We start from the raw sequence: 12,400 nt of genomic DNA, 5'->3' as shown, positions 1-12,400 counted from the left end.
TATAAATAGACATACCAAATTAAAATGAACATTTAAATAATGCTGTAGTCTTTTTGGCAATTAAATAAAATATAATCTGATTGCGTATGAAAAAGGAACCGGGTTAAATTTATGTGCTAAAGGATCTCCCCAATATTTTAAATGCTATTATAATAGGTCAAAAATACCACTTTTAAAAGCTGAAGTTTGTTCATGGAGAACTGAAGGCCTAGTTTGTGTACTGTTCTGTTGCCAAGCATTGCAGTAAGAACATTGCACAGTCACATGTTAAACACTGGTAATTTTAAAATGAAGAGTAAACCTGTTTATAAACTGCTAGCCATCTTTGCCGTGTATACTAGTTCTACTTCTTCTTTGATTGAACAGTCAGCTAACAGATGATGGTGAAAACAGCTGAGCTTGCTCAACAAGCCACCCATGCCAGCCGTTTAATCCATGCCACTTATAAGACCCGTATTCATTGTTCAACACCAGGACAAAAAAAATAAGCCAACTGTCGTTACGCAACTAACCCGGGTCGATATCCAGACAATGCGCAGGATCGTCACCGTCTCCTAATTGTCCGTTCGTGGCGAGGCTCTCCATGGAGAGCTCGAGCTCCTTCTCCTCCCAGCCCCGGAGCTTCCGCTTCTTGTTCGTCCCGATCAGGGCTTCCACCGAGAAGGCGTGCGCTCTCGAGCTCAGCGCGGCGGCAGATCGTCTCCTGTCACTCATCTCTCCCGCAACAAATCCAGCAGAGGGGACGACAAAAACTCCTTCCGCACACACAGGTACCGAGCAAACAAAACAAGCAGAAAGTTTACAGCGAGCTTGGACGAAGAAGAAAAACTTTCCGGTGACAAAAGTAATCCCCCAACCTATGACTACCTCAAGAGTTTTAAACTTTTACAGAGATTAGATGCCATGTCCCATAGCAGTCAATGGCGTGGCAGAGTAAATGTGGTTCGAAGAGATATTTTGATAATGACTAGCTGTTTTCGTGACTCCGTCCTGCCTCCTTCTTTCTCTCTGTCCCTCTCTCTGCTCTCTGATTGATACTCACTTCTGGAGAACTTTTTTTCGAAGACATAAGGGCAGCCCTCTCGCTCCCTGTCAAATCCCGTGTGTCCAATGAGAAACGCGGAAAGAGAGAAAACCAAAATATGTCGTCCAATAACAGAGGAGGGAAATAACAGCTCGTGGAACTGGAGCATTTGGCTGGACTCTTCTGACCGACCGTGCAACAGTAAATTAACCTCGTTGGGGCTTTATGAAGAAAAATATATGGTTGAATGTTTTTGGGAAAAGGCAATATAATACGAATGTCTCCAAGAGTTTGAGGTTTACATTTATCTAGGCTACATGAAGTAAAACCCGTTTCTTATTAAACTTGAAACAGCATTGCGACATGAATTACCCTCGTCCCTTCAAAATTGTATTTATTGACTCATTCACTTCTACATGCATTGCCTGTATGTGTACGATGAAGTCGCAGTGATGCTCATTTCCTCTTTGTGGAAGATTTCCACACGTTGTCAGCTATTATGGGCCCAGTGCGCCAATACCCATCAAAATATATCTAGCTTATGGCAATTTAAACATTTTCAGATCAAACTTAAAATATCAATTAGAACCCACATTGCGTTGCGGAGGAGAGAGTGCTTTTAGCTTTAGTTATAAATGTGTAGGTTATTCCATATATTGTGTTTCCATAAATACGCTGTGGCTACCAATCCTATATCAGTCACTGCATAAACCACGAGATAGTTCTGAAATGTAATTTCTCTCACATACTTTAGCGACTGAGCTTAACTTTGGCGTACCGGTGCATGGGCAAATCCGACAGGGCTTAAGTCCGATGGCAGGTGAGTCAGCCTGTAAAATGGGCTACTCTATGTGCTGAGCTGCTGCTTAAGATCTTTAAGGCTGTCCACGGCTGTTGGGTCTTGCTCTGAAGTATATAACAGATAGGCTTCGCAATTCGTTTAGATGTCAGCCGAGGGTCTAGCCTATAGTGACAGCCTTGGGTAGCCTACACACGCTACCTTTGAGTGGCCCAACGAAAATGGGTAAAAGTGACCTGAAAACAATGAATTATGGAGGTAATTTTAAATCATTAAATTGCGGATATTTTGCAACTTTAAAGACCAGAAAGCTGTTCTGACCGACTTTATCGTAATAAAGACGGTCGCTATGTTGTGCCTGGTACTTTACAACAGTACCAATTTGAAGTAAGATTACAAAGCCATTTTTATATGATGCAAATGAAATTATTTTTTAATTGAGAATTGTGGTATTTAAAATAGGCTACACTAAAACATTCTGATTAACATCACTATGCAACCATTTGCAAATTTCTTAGGTACGATTTTTTTAATGATTAACTACTTCTGATATCATCCTCAAATATTTGTGATTGATTATGGTAATGTGAACGACCAAGCACTAGTCGTTCCTTCTTGCCGTCAGGATCATGCACAAGTGTTTCTGTGGGTCGAGTCGAACCCCCCCAAGACCCAAAGTCTTTCCAGCCTGACATATCGGTAGTCAACAATAGCGCAAAAAGATGTCAATAACAATGCTAATAAGTGCCAAGTGGATCTCAGTGTTTTTCATTTTCACCTCTCTCCTGCAACATTAGAGATGTCATAATGCTCTTAAAGGGTTTGTAAGGCATAATTTTCACTAATTCGTTAAGATCTAAATAGTTATTTCTTTCACGATCATCATGGAATCATTTGTAGTCGTGCAATTTGCCACACAAGTCTAATATATGGAGGCGAAACTGTTCGTTATGAAGTTTTAAAAATGCAGTCAGGTTACTCATTAATGTTGTACAACCTAGACTGTGTGGACTTTTCATTGCACGGGTCATCATCTGACCTATAGACATACATGTTTATGGAAGCTACATGGTAGAATATATATTTTATTGTTACCAATACCAAAAAATATGAAATATGCTTTTCTTCATTTCAAATTCCCATGTACTTCATTATTGTTTAGAATATCTCAAAAACTCTCATGAATTTGAATGATAGCAATAACCCTGTACTCTGTAGCCTTACTCCCAAATCAGTAAGATGTTATAGTCTTGCCATCCGCCGCATATGAAAATAGTTGTCAACCATAAGCAAAAGGGCACACTCAGATCATGGCTGGAGGCATAGCCTATCTCGGAGATATAGGCTAATACATTTGTCTATCAAGTAATAACATTTTGACTGAATATTAAATATCCTCCTCTCTGGTCGGTGCATGACTAAACACGACGGAACATAGGCTATAGTCCTGAAGGACACTGATCTCCGCCTCTAACGCTGAAACAACTGGGTTTGAAGCAGGCCAACCAGACAGCATAGGCTGACAAAAAAATCTGCAATGCAAACTAAAGTGTAACCATTACAATTGACCGAGAATCGGTCATGTATAGTCTAGCCAATCAATTCAATGCACCCTGTGAATTGGTCAAAATCTCCACGACTGGGCTAATCAAAATGCCATCTCAACGGAAACAAATTAACAAATCTTTATTGAAATAACATCTGTTGTGTACACAGTTTTCGTTTTTAAGCTCTCAACGCAATGCCCTGGGCAGACAGGTAAGAGAAAGAACTGCTATTTATAAGATGCCCCTGTCGCGTCCGTCGTCTCCTTCGTCCTTTAGTTGAGAAAAATATATATATTTTTCGGACATATGCCTATGCCTTTGACAATTGTCAGCACGCACAATTCACTGTAGACACCGTCCATCTTTTTTATTGTAGTAGTTTAACACCTGATTATAGGCCTATAGAATTGAGTCAACACTTAATCAACTTGAAATTAACAGAGGTCTTCTCTGCACAAATGCGTGGAGTTTTAAACTGTGTTGCATAAAAAGAGTAATATGACCTCTGACCTATATAAAAACAGCTCTGGATTCCGTCAAATCAGTTAACATAACATTTGATTTTGTCTTTAATACTTTGCAACAAATCCAACGTATCCCGGGGCAATAGGCAAAGATGTGCGCCACTTTTGGCGCTTTTTGGCCACAGGCGGAGATTTCAAATTTATGGTAAGTGTCCTCTTTATGACTCCGCTTTACAGCCGTGTTACATATCATAACATTTGGAATAAAACAACAAAAGATATCAGGAATTTGGGGCTACATGTAGGACTGTATATTTCCCTAATTCACATCGTTACATGAAACGCGGATCTCCGCTTAAATGTAGGTTATGGGGAGAACGCAATGCAAGTAGTGAGGAAAGGGCTTGTCATTGCTCTGGATGAACTAACACTCACCACACTGCGCCAGCTTTATCGGTATCCATTTAAAACCGTATTTTCCAGGGCTGTTTACAGACACAATTTCTCCACTTCATGTTTTTACATATGGGAAGGATAAACGACGGCGTCCAGTCACGAAGGGTAAGCTAAGCCCTCTTCGACCCTGGAGAAACATTGTCCAATTAAAATAATCTCATGGGAGGCGGCGTGTAAGGGAGGTTCTGATCATCTACCGATTCGTAAAATGTCTTGAGGGGAAACGTCAACATTTTAGATAGTTCAGTAATAGTGCAGGTTAAGATTTACTATCGGTGTGTATAATCCCTAGGAGTTTTCCTGGAACTTCAAAAGTATAAAAATATTTCATTTTCTTCATTACTGGGGCTTGGTGAAGCACACGACTGCATGGAAAATATTTCAGACACTCCGCGTCTGTTTGGAAACAAGTTGGAAAAATAATATCCGCAAAATTGTAGGCCCTACACATATTTATTTAAAACAATCATTATATTTATAATATATCGTACATTTCTATAGGATCATTTCATCTTCGACTACTAGACGGGTTAGTCATCAGTATAAATAACGAAGTAAATGTTTTGTTGATTTTTCTGAGCTTCTGAACCCAATTAAATAAAACTTTACCACGCACGCAGCTAAAGCCACAGGTATGATTTATGGATAGGCTATGCGACGAGGCGTGTTTCTTTATGTAGCTGACGATTTTCCACACACATTAACATTTTCTAAGGTAGGCATAGCCTACTACATAATCACACCGTTTCTGTGTTCAGATTAGCCTGTTTTTGTTTTGCCTAAATTAAATAAATCTTCTTGTCCATAAATAAGACACCCGCGCTGACATCTTGTGTGAATGACATGTTAATAAAAGTGGAGATGATAGCAGACTGCATTGAGAACGAATGAAAAACCGGTAACTAAATATTCGTTTTTTTAATATTTTGACTTAAGACTACTATTTATCTAAAGTTTAATATATAACTACGTTGCCCATTGAGGTAGAAAAAATATATTATACTCTTGAGCGGAGTTCTAGAAATGTGAAAGGTCACTATATATTACACGATTAGATCAGCAAAAGAACATGACGTGTAGGCCAACATGCAATGCGATTTCCTTTCCCTTCCATCGCTTCTTTCTGGCCTTAAAGTACATGAGATAGCCAACGCAAGCCTTACATGACGATTTTCACAGGTGCTCGCGCCACTGTAAATAAAAATGACATCAGTGTAAGCGAGAGCGCTCGAGAGACATGTCGAAAGGAGGGAGAGAAACCGTGCTTGCCTTTATCAGAATTCAGCTGAACTGGGCCAGTTTTAAAATATATTCAAAGCGGCCTTATAGATGGCAGCGAACCCCCGAGATATATAATTTTGCATTGTAAAAAAGTGGTGAGGTCAAGGCCGAACATGTACGCGGGGCATCTCCAACACCCTCCCGGTTCCCATGTAAATATCCATTTGGAAAATAACGGCGGAGGCCAGACCCCACAGTTTATTTGATCCATTAGACGGGCTGGCAGAGAGAAGACGTCAAGATGGACCGCAGAAGGTAGAAATATTGTCTTAACCAGAGGCAGGTCGGACGGTCTGTCCAACCATCACAGTGAGGGGGAAGTGTTCACGATGTGTCGCGTTGCTGACCTGCACTGAATGATGGGGAAATGATGATGGCTGTACCAGTGTTCTTTTTGTGTGTGTGTGTGTGTGTGTGTGTGTGTGTGTGTGTGTGTGTGTGTGTGTGTGTGTGTGTGTGTGTATGTTGTATTGGATGCAGGGTGGGCTGCAGGTGTGAAAGGGATTTCAAATCTCAACATAGTGTGTGTGCACCCATTGTAAGCATGAATGGATATTTATGTGCATTAACACTGTACAGTTTCATTATAACATTCTTTTTACATTTATTCTGAAAATAAATAGAAAACATGACAAAATAATATAATTAAGGAACAGTGGGGGGGGGGTCACTGAAAGTGTGTGACTGAGCAACAGTGTAAGGAAGAGCTTGTCTCTATAAGCTCACCTGTACAGTAGAGACAGCGTCATCACCAGTCTCGCTTTAGTTTCCATAGTGCCAATAAAAATGTCCCAGAATACATTCTGGGAAAACAGTCTGTCTCCCCAAGATTGCAGGGCCTGAAGGATACAGAAGAGTTCTTTTTCACAAGCCACTGGGAAGACTAGGCACCTCTCTCTCTCTCTCTGTCCCTTCTCCTTAGCTGACACTGGTAACATATCACATTCAATAGCCCTTGTTACCTTCAGTGTAAATGTTACCACAACAATCAAAACAAACTGACCTACTCAAGTCACAGAAGGCTAGCAAGGTCAGTTTCAGTATCACAAGATAACAACAGAAGAGGACTTTCTTCCATTGTGACAGAGGGAAAAAAAAAAGAATTACAGCTTGATTCTCCTTGTAGCTGGCAAATTCCTTTTCTATGACGTGGTTCCATTTCAGCATCATCTAATAATCACAATAATCTAATCCATCTCTTTTGGAGCCTCTGGTCAGGGATGTTGCTATAAGGCTGTAGCAAGACTCCACCAGAGTAGCAGATCTTCCTTGGAGAACAGGGCAGCCGCAATTTAAAAAACACACACACACACACACACACACACACACAGTCAGTGGAAGCCTACGCGCTGTCGGACTTCTTTCATCACCGGTGAGGCCAGCTCCCGAGCTTTGAGTGTCCCACGGGCCAGAATACTTTCCAGGTGGGCCCGGTCGTCCTTCAGCCTCTGGATCTCCCTCCGGATGGGATCCAGCCTCTGGACCACAGCCTCGGCCACCACCTGCTTGTAGTGGGCCGTGTCGATCCCGTGCGCCTGGCGGACCACCTCCTCGACGGTGAGGCCCGAGACAGCCGCGTGGACCGACACCAGGTTGGACACGCCGGGCCGGGCGTCGGGGTCATAGGTCACTTCGGAGGTGAAGTCTGTGACGGCGCGGCGGATCTTTAGTACTATGTCGTCTGGCGAATCAGTCAGGCTGATGGTAGCAAGCTTCTGGGGGTCCGATTTAGACATTTTGACGGCCGGATCGCGGAGGGACTTTACTTTCCGCATGGTGCCTGAGAGAGAGAGAGAAAGAAAGAAAGAAAGAAAGAAAGAGAGAGAGAGAGAGAGGAAAGGGCAGACAAATCAGTGCTCCATATAAACTCATCAAACTTGCATTCAGCATTCCTACATTCACATATGTTGCACATCTGATTCTGTTAAGAAACGGAACAGAAACTTGCTGCCTCTTTTTCTATGGTTCATGCATTTTTTAAAGAGATTAATTGATATGTTACAGTAAAATTAGTAATTGCCAAATGCTGCTACTTGCTTCAACAGTGGTTCATCCAACATACAGAATGTAAATAAGTCACAACAACAAACCGCTAATCAATATTTGTAGGGCAAAGATGTCCATATTAACCAAGTCTAGCTTTACTTCACTCTTATTCATTGGTATCCATGACATCTGTGCCATCATAATTGTCTTCCGATATCCATGACACGTCACTACCTCTATTGTTCTTGCTTCCAATGTTTCATTTTTTAAAAGAAACGAACTTTGAACTTCTGCTGCTGATTATAGCGTATCTGATGGGGTCAATTGTGATCACCAGACTACTTTCATTCAAATTTTAGCTCATCAGCAACATACTCACCCACCCCCAAAACCCAAAATGAAGGGGGGAAAAAAGTTGAAATCAGCCATAAAAACAGCCTCATCAAAATTATCACCCTGGGGGAGCATGGAAGTCTTCCTTTAATCAAAGCGCCATTGCATGCATGATTGCTTACATATTGTCCTTTTAGAATGGTGATAATTATGTACCATAAAAGGGCGTAGCCAAGTGGCAGGGCTTGTTGTGCTCCATGTTGAAAAGCCTGATCGTGTGTGTGTGTGTGTGTGTGTGTGTGTGTTTGAGTAGGTCAACGTGACTGCGTATTGAGCGCACAAAGGAGTTCATGTGAGTTTGTGTGGCTGTGAGAATTTTATGTGACACACTTACACAATATTATTTCCTCAATGAGGTTCATCAACAAATGTATTATTTAGACATATAGACAGTGTGTGTTTACGTGAGTGTGTCTGCACTTGTGTGGACATTACATTAGTGTGTTTCTGTTTGTGTTTGCGTGTCTGTGTGTGAGGGGAGGGTATTGACATGTACAGAAAAAATCTCACACATGTATTTTAACTGAACGTTTAATATAATATATTAGTATTTCTATTGGTTGCGGTGTGTGTGTGTATCCTAAGTGGTGTGTGTATGAAAGTCCAGTATTAAGTGTGTGAGCCTACATCGATGTTCACCCATTTACATTTAGTCATTTAGCTGATGTTTTTATCCAAAGATAAAAGACATAACACATAAACATATAAATGCATCATATAAATTAACCTAGATCCGGTGCAAGGCTCGGGAAAGAACTCCACATAAATGCTGGACTTACTGAGTAACGTATGGGTCTCGGGAAAGAACTCCACATAAATGCTGGACTTACTGAGAAGCACACGGGCTCGGGAAAGAACTCCACATAAATGTTGGACTTACTGAGTAGCGCGCGGGGCTCAGGGAAGAACTCTCCGTAGTGGTTGTTGAATATCCGCGCCAAGTCCTGGGCCAGCTCCAGATGCTGGACCTGGTCCTCACCGACCGGAATGTGAGTGGACCTGCCGGACAACACGCAAAGCCAAACCCACAATTAATAACCAATAATCGATCACAATCATTGATCACAGATTGATCCTCAGTCTAGCTCTCAGTCTGTTGGACAGATGCGCCTCTGATATGGTGCGGATTCGGCCAGCAGGACTGTAATGTGTCACTACAGGACTGTAATGTATTTATTACCTAAGGTCTCCACTGCATAGTAGTATCTATTGATGTAGATTTTATTGTTACCTAAGGTCCACTGCATAGTAGTATCTATTGATGTAGATTTTATTGTTACCTAAGGTCCACTGCCTAGTAGTTAAGTCAGTTTTATTTTTAAAGCACATTTAACATGCACAGAGTGCAACCCAAAGCGCTCCACAAACAAGACACATAGATAACAACAAGACAAAAGATGCCAGATGGAGCGGCGTAGTCGCCAGCGTGCCCATGACACCAAGACATACAAGACAGACAACAAAACAAATTTAAAAAAAAGAAAAAGAAAATATATTTAAAAAAGGGGAAAAGTGATGTTAAAATTAGTCCAATTTCCAAACCAGCTGAAAATGTCCAAGGGCAATGATGACCCGTGAAAACTGCGCACAGAGCTGTGTCTTCACAACCGATGCAACACCAACAAAGTTCTTTAGCAACTGACCAACCCGGTGAATTCACTGGTAGTCTGGAGATAAAATTAACATTAGGCCTTGTAGACTGCAGTCTGGAGATCACTGGAAGCACAGTCTGAAGTAGTGGGAGATCTTGTAGATCCGCAATTCGGTGGACTTTTAACAGTTTGTTGCTCTGTGAGATTGCAGCTCTTGACCGTTAACGTTAGTCTGCAGTTAGCATGGCAGCTCGCAGGTCAGCAACAGCTCAGGCAACAGCTAGGCTAGCCTAAGTCCAGCTGTCCCGATGGCAGATCCACTTGGATGGAAGGATGTTCGAGGCCCAGTTAGTAGTTGGCATGGCAGCTCTAAGTCCAACAGCTGTCCACGCAGATCTTTACGATCCCCAGCTGTTCGACCCCGAGACAGTGAAGTGCAGCACCGCTCACGGATGGATGAAAGGATGTCAGAGGCACAGCTAGGGCAAAAGCTAGCCATAGCAAGCTCCCAATGGACAAACGTCAACGACATCAGCTGACTTAGAAGCAGTAAAAAGGACTAAGAATAACACGAAAACTATCAAAAATAATGTAAAAAAAATAGGGAAAACATTTAACTAGACAAACCAATACAAAAAAAATAAACATGACATTACATAAAATTACCAACATTACATAAAAACAAACAAAAACATGATGCCAGACGGAGCGGTGTGTCTCGCCAGTGTCCCCGTAACCTAGCAACCTAGTAGTATTTATTGATGTAGTATGTAAGGGATAATGTATAGAACGCCGGTCATTATTGGGAAAATAAGTCCCGACAGGGCGAACCGGACCCCGACACGCAGCAGAGGCAAGCGTTGGGAAGGCCCATTCAAGTGAATGGAGCATTCTGCAGCACTCTGAAGAGCCGTGTAATAATTATTGTTCTAAGGTCTCCTCTGCATTATAGCTTGGATGTTATTCCTCATTTTGTAAGTCACTTTGGATAGAAGTGTCTGCTAAATTAATAAATGTATATGTAAGTGTCAGAGTTGGTGTTTCTCAGGGATTGCCATATTTGCAATTATATTTAATAAGATGGACTATGTATTAAAATAATCTTTAAAAAATATATAGATTCTATTTTTGTTAAACGATGTCTTGTGAATTATATTATCTAACTGGATTACCTGCAGAGCTAAACAATCTGCCATAAATAAACTCATACAGAGGGGGTACAAATAATCCCCAAAAAACAAAAAGCTGGTATATCATCTAACAGCTGAGAAAACACATTCAAAAACAAGAATGTGTAAGTAAAAATGTTGTATTAATTTACATATGTAATGTTTGTTGTGGGGCTCATAAGAGAGTGTGTTTGCAATAGCACTCACTTGTAGAGGAGAATGTCTGCAGCCTGAAGGACGGGGTATGTGTACAGCCCAACACTTCCCTCACTTTTCTGCTTGCTCTTCATCTGCAGAGAGAGGGAGAGAGAGAGAGAGGGAGAGAAGGATAAAAAAAAATCCAGAATGGAATAATGAGAAGGCTTTACAGATGTTCAACTTGGCCCTTTGTCACCCAGTCCGTCAGACATTAAAAGTCAACCAACGAGAACTAATAAACAAACCTTTACACGGCCTTTCTCTCACACTTTTGTTAACTCTCTCAGCCTTTCCAATCTCTCTCTCACACACACATCAGAATTTTTCTCTCCTTCGCGCTTGTTTGGCCCGAGCAAACGAGTTGTACAAACACAGGAGAGGTGTGTGTGTGTGGGGGGGGTGTTCCGGCCTCCTCGGCTGCTCGGCTCCGTGTGCAACGGGGAATCTTCTCGCGTTAGCGCTGGCCGTTCGCTTGCCCGCCCGCCACTCAGAAGGGGACGGCTGCTTTTCCGGCACGTTTGCTGTGCACTCGACCGTGGTGCAAACAGGGAGGCGAGGGAGTTTACGAGGAGCTGCGCCGCCAAGGACGCCACTTCTGCACTCTTCCAGCCGCTCCAGTTCCAGCAGACAGGCCTCTCTCACACTCAATTTCTCTCTTTCTCTCTCTCCTTCTATATATATATATATATATATATATATATTCCTTTCTTTCTCCCTCTCTCTCTTCGCTGGCCGTCCGGCGAACCTCCAGCAGAAGGGATATCAAAGGGCTGGTTCGGTCGGTGTCCGGCCTGGTTGACCCCGCGGACTCAAAAACGGGCTGAAGCGCGGTAACGAGACCGATGTGCGCTCACCATGTGGCCAACACGGGGACTGAGAAACAGCGTTGCAGCTCGCTTAGCCGCTATTGGGAAACACGCGAGGGAGGAATGGGAGCGAGCGAGAGGGGAAATAGCTTCAAACAAACTCGAAGTCGGGGAAAGACGGCAACGCGGAGGGGGAAAGGAAGCACAGAAACAAAAAGAGCGAAAGAATGAACAAACAAGGAAAAGGAGGAGAGAAGGAGCTGTGGCCAGTTATGGATCTGCACCTTCATGCATACTCTCCATCCGCTACAGTGGTTTTGATTAAACAACAAAGAGGCAGACACTAAGACAGGGACAGAGGCAGAGAGAGAGAAAGAAAAAAGAAAGAAAAAAAAAAAAGAAAGAAAGACAGAAAGAGAGGGATGAAGGCTGATGGGGAGCAGAAGAGAGGAAAAGAGAGAGAGAGTGCACTTTGGTCTCTTTTAAGGGGCATCGTAAAACACAACGGACTGGACGTTTTTACACGAAGCAAACATGGACCATCTGTGTGTGTGCGAACGGAGGCCCTCTGACCGTTCTGACGAGACGACGCAAAGTGACGGGGCAGGGCGGGGCAGCTTTCTCACCTTCCACTGGGGTAGGTGCCGCAGCCGGGGCATGCTGGTCAGACAGCTCAGGATCCAGG

At 42.6% G+C, this 12,400-nt stretch overlaps 2 protein-coding genes across 5 annotated transcripts in view; both read right to left on the bottom strand.

Annotated features, from left to right (window-relative positions):
• The window catches only part of tbx15 (T-box transcription factor 15), a 31,865-nt gene extending 30,856 nt beyond the window's left edge, over positions 1 to 1,009 (bottom strand). For all 4 annotated transcript variants that reach the window (XM_048239783.1, XM_048239784.1, XM_048239786.1 and 1 more), the window contains exon 1: positions 513 to 1,009. In XM_048239783.1, the coding sequence (XP_048095740.1) occupies positions 513 to 714 (202 nt within the window). In that variant the 5' untranslated portion in view covers positions 715 to 1,009. The remainder of the gene's footprint in view (positions 1 to 512) is intronic.
• A 5,149-nt stretch (positions 1,010 to 6,158) lies between these two features.
• wars2 (tryptophanyl tRNA synthetase 2, mitochondrial) overlaps positions 6,159 to 12,400 on the bottom strand; it is a 21,997-nt gene continuing 15,755 nt past the window's right edge. Inside the window, 4 exon segments of the mRNA XM_048239782.1 lie at positions 6,159 to 7,351; positions 8,831 to 8,949; positions 10,919 to 11,001; positions 12,342 to 12,400. The exon segment at positions 12,342 to 12,400 is cut by the window's right edge and continues 22 nt beyond it. Of these exon segments, the coding sequence (XP_048095739.1) occupies positions 6,903 to 7,351; positions 8,831 to 8,949; positions 10,919 to 11,001; positions 12,342 to 12,400 (710 nt within the window). The 3' untranslated portion in view covers positions 6,159 to 6,902.

This window comes from Alosa alosa, chromosome 3 (assembly GCF_017589495.1).
Source record: "Alosa alosa isolate M-15738 ecotype Scorff River chromosome 3, AALO_Geno_1.1, whole genome shotgun sequence".
Taxonomy (NCBI): domain Eukaryota; kingdom Metazoa; phylum Chordata; class Actinopteri; order Clupeiformes; family Clupeidae; genus Alosa; species Alosa alosa.
The sequence above is the reverse complement of the archived record's forward strand: the minus strand, read 5'-3'. Positions and strand labels throughout refer to the sequence as shown.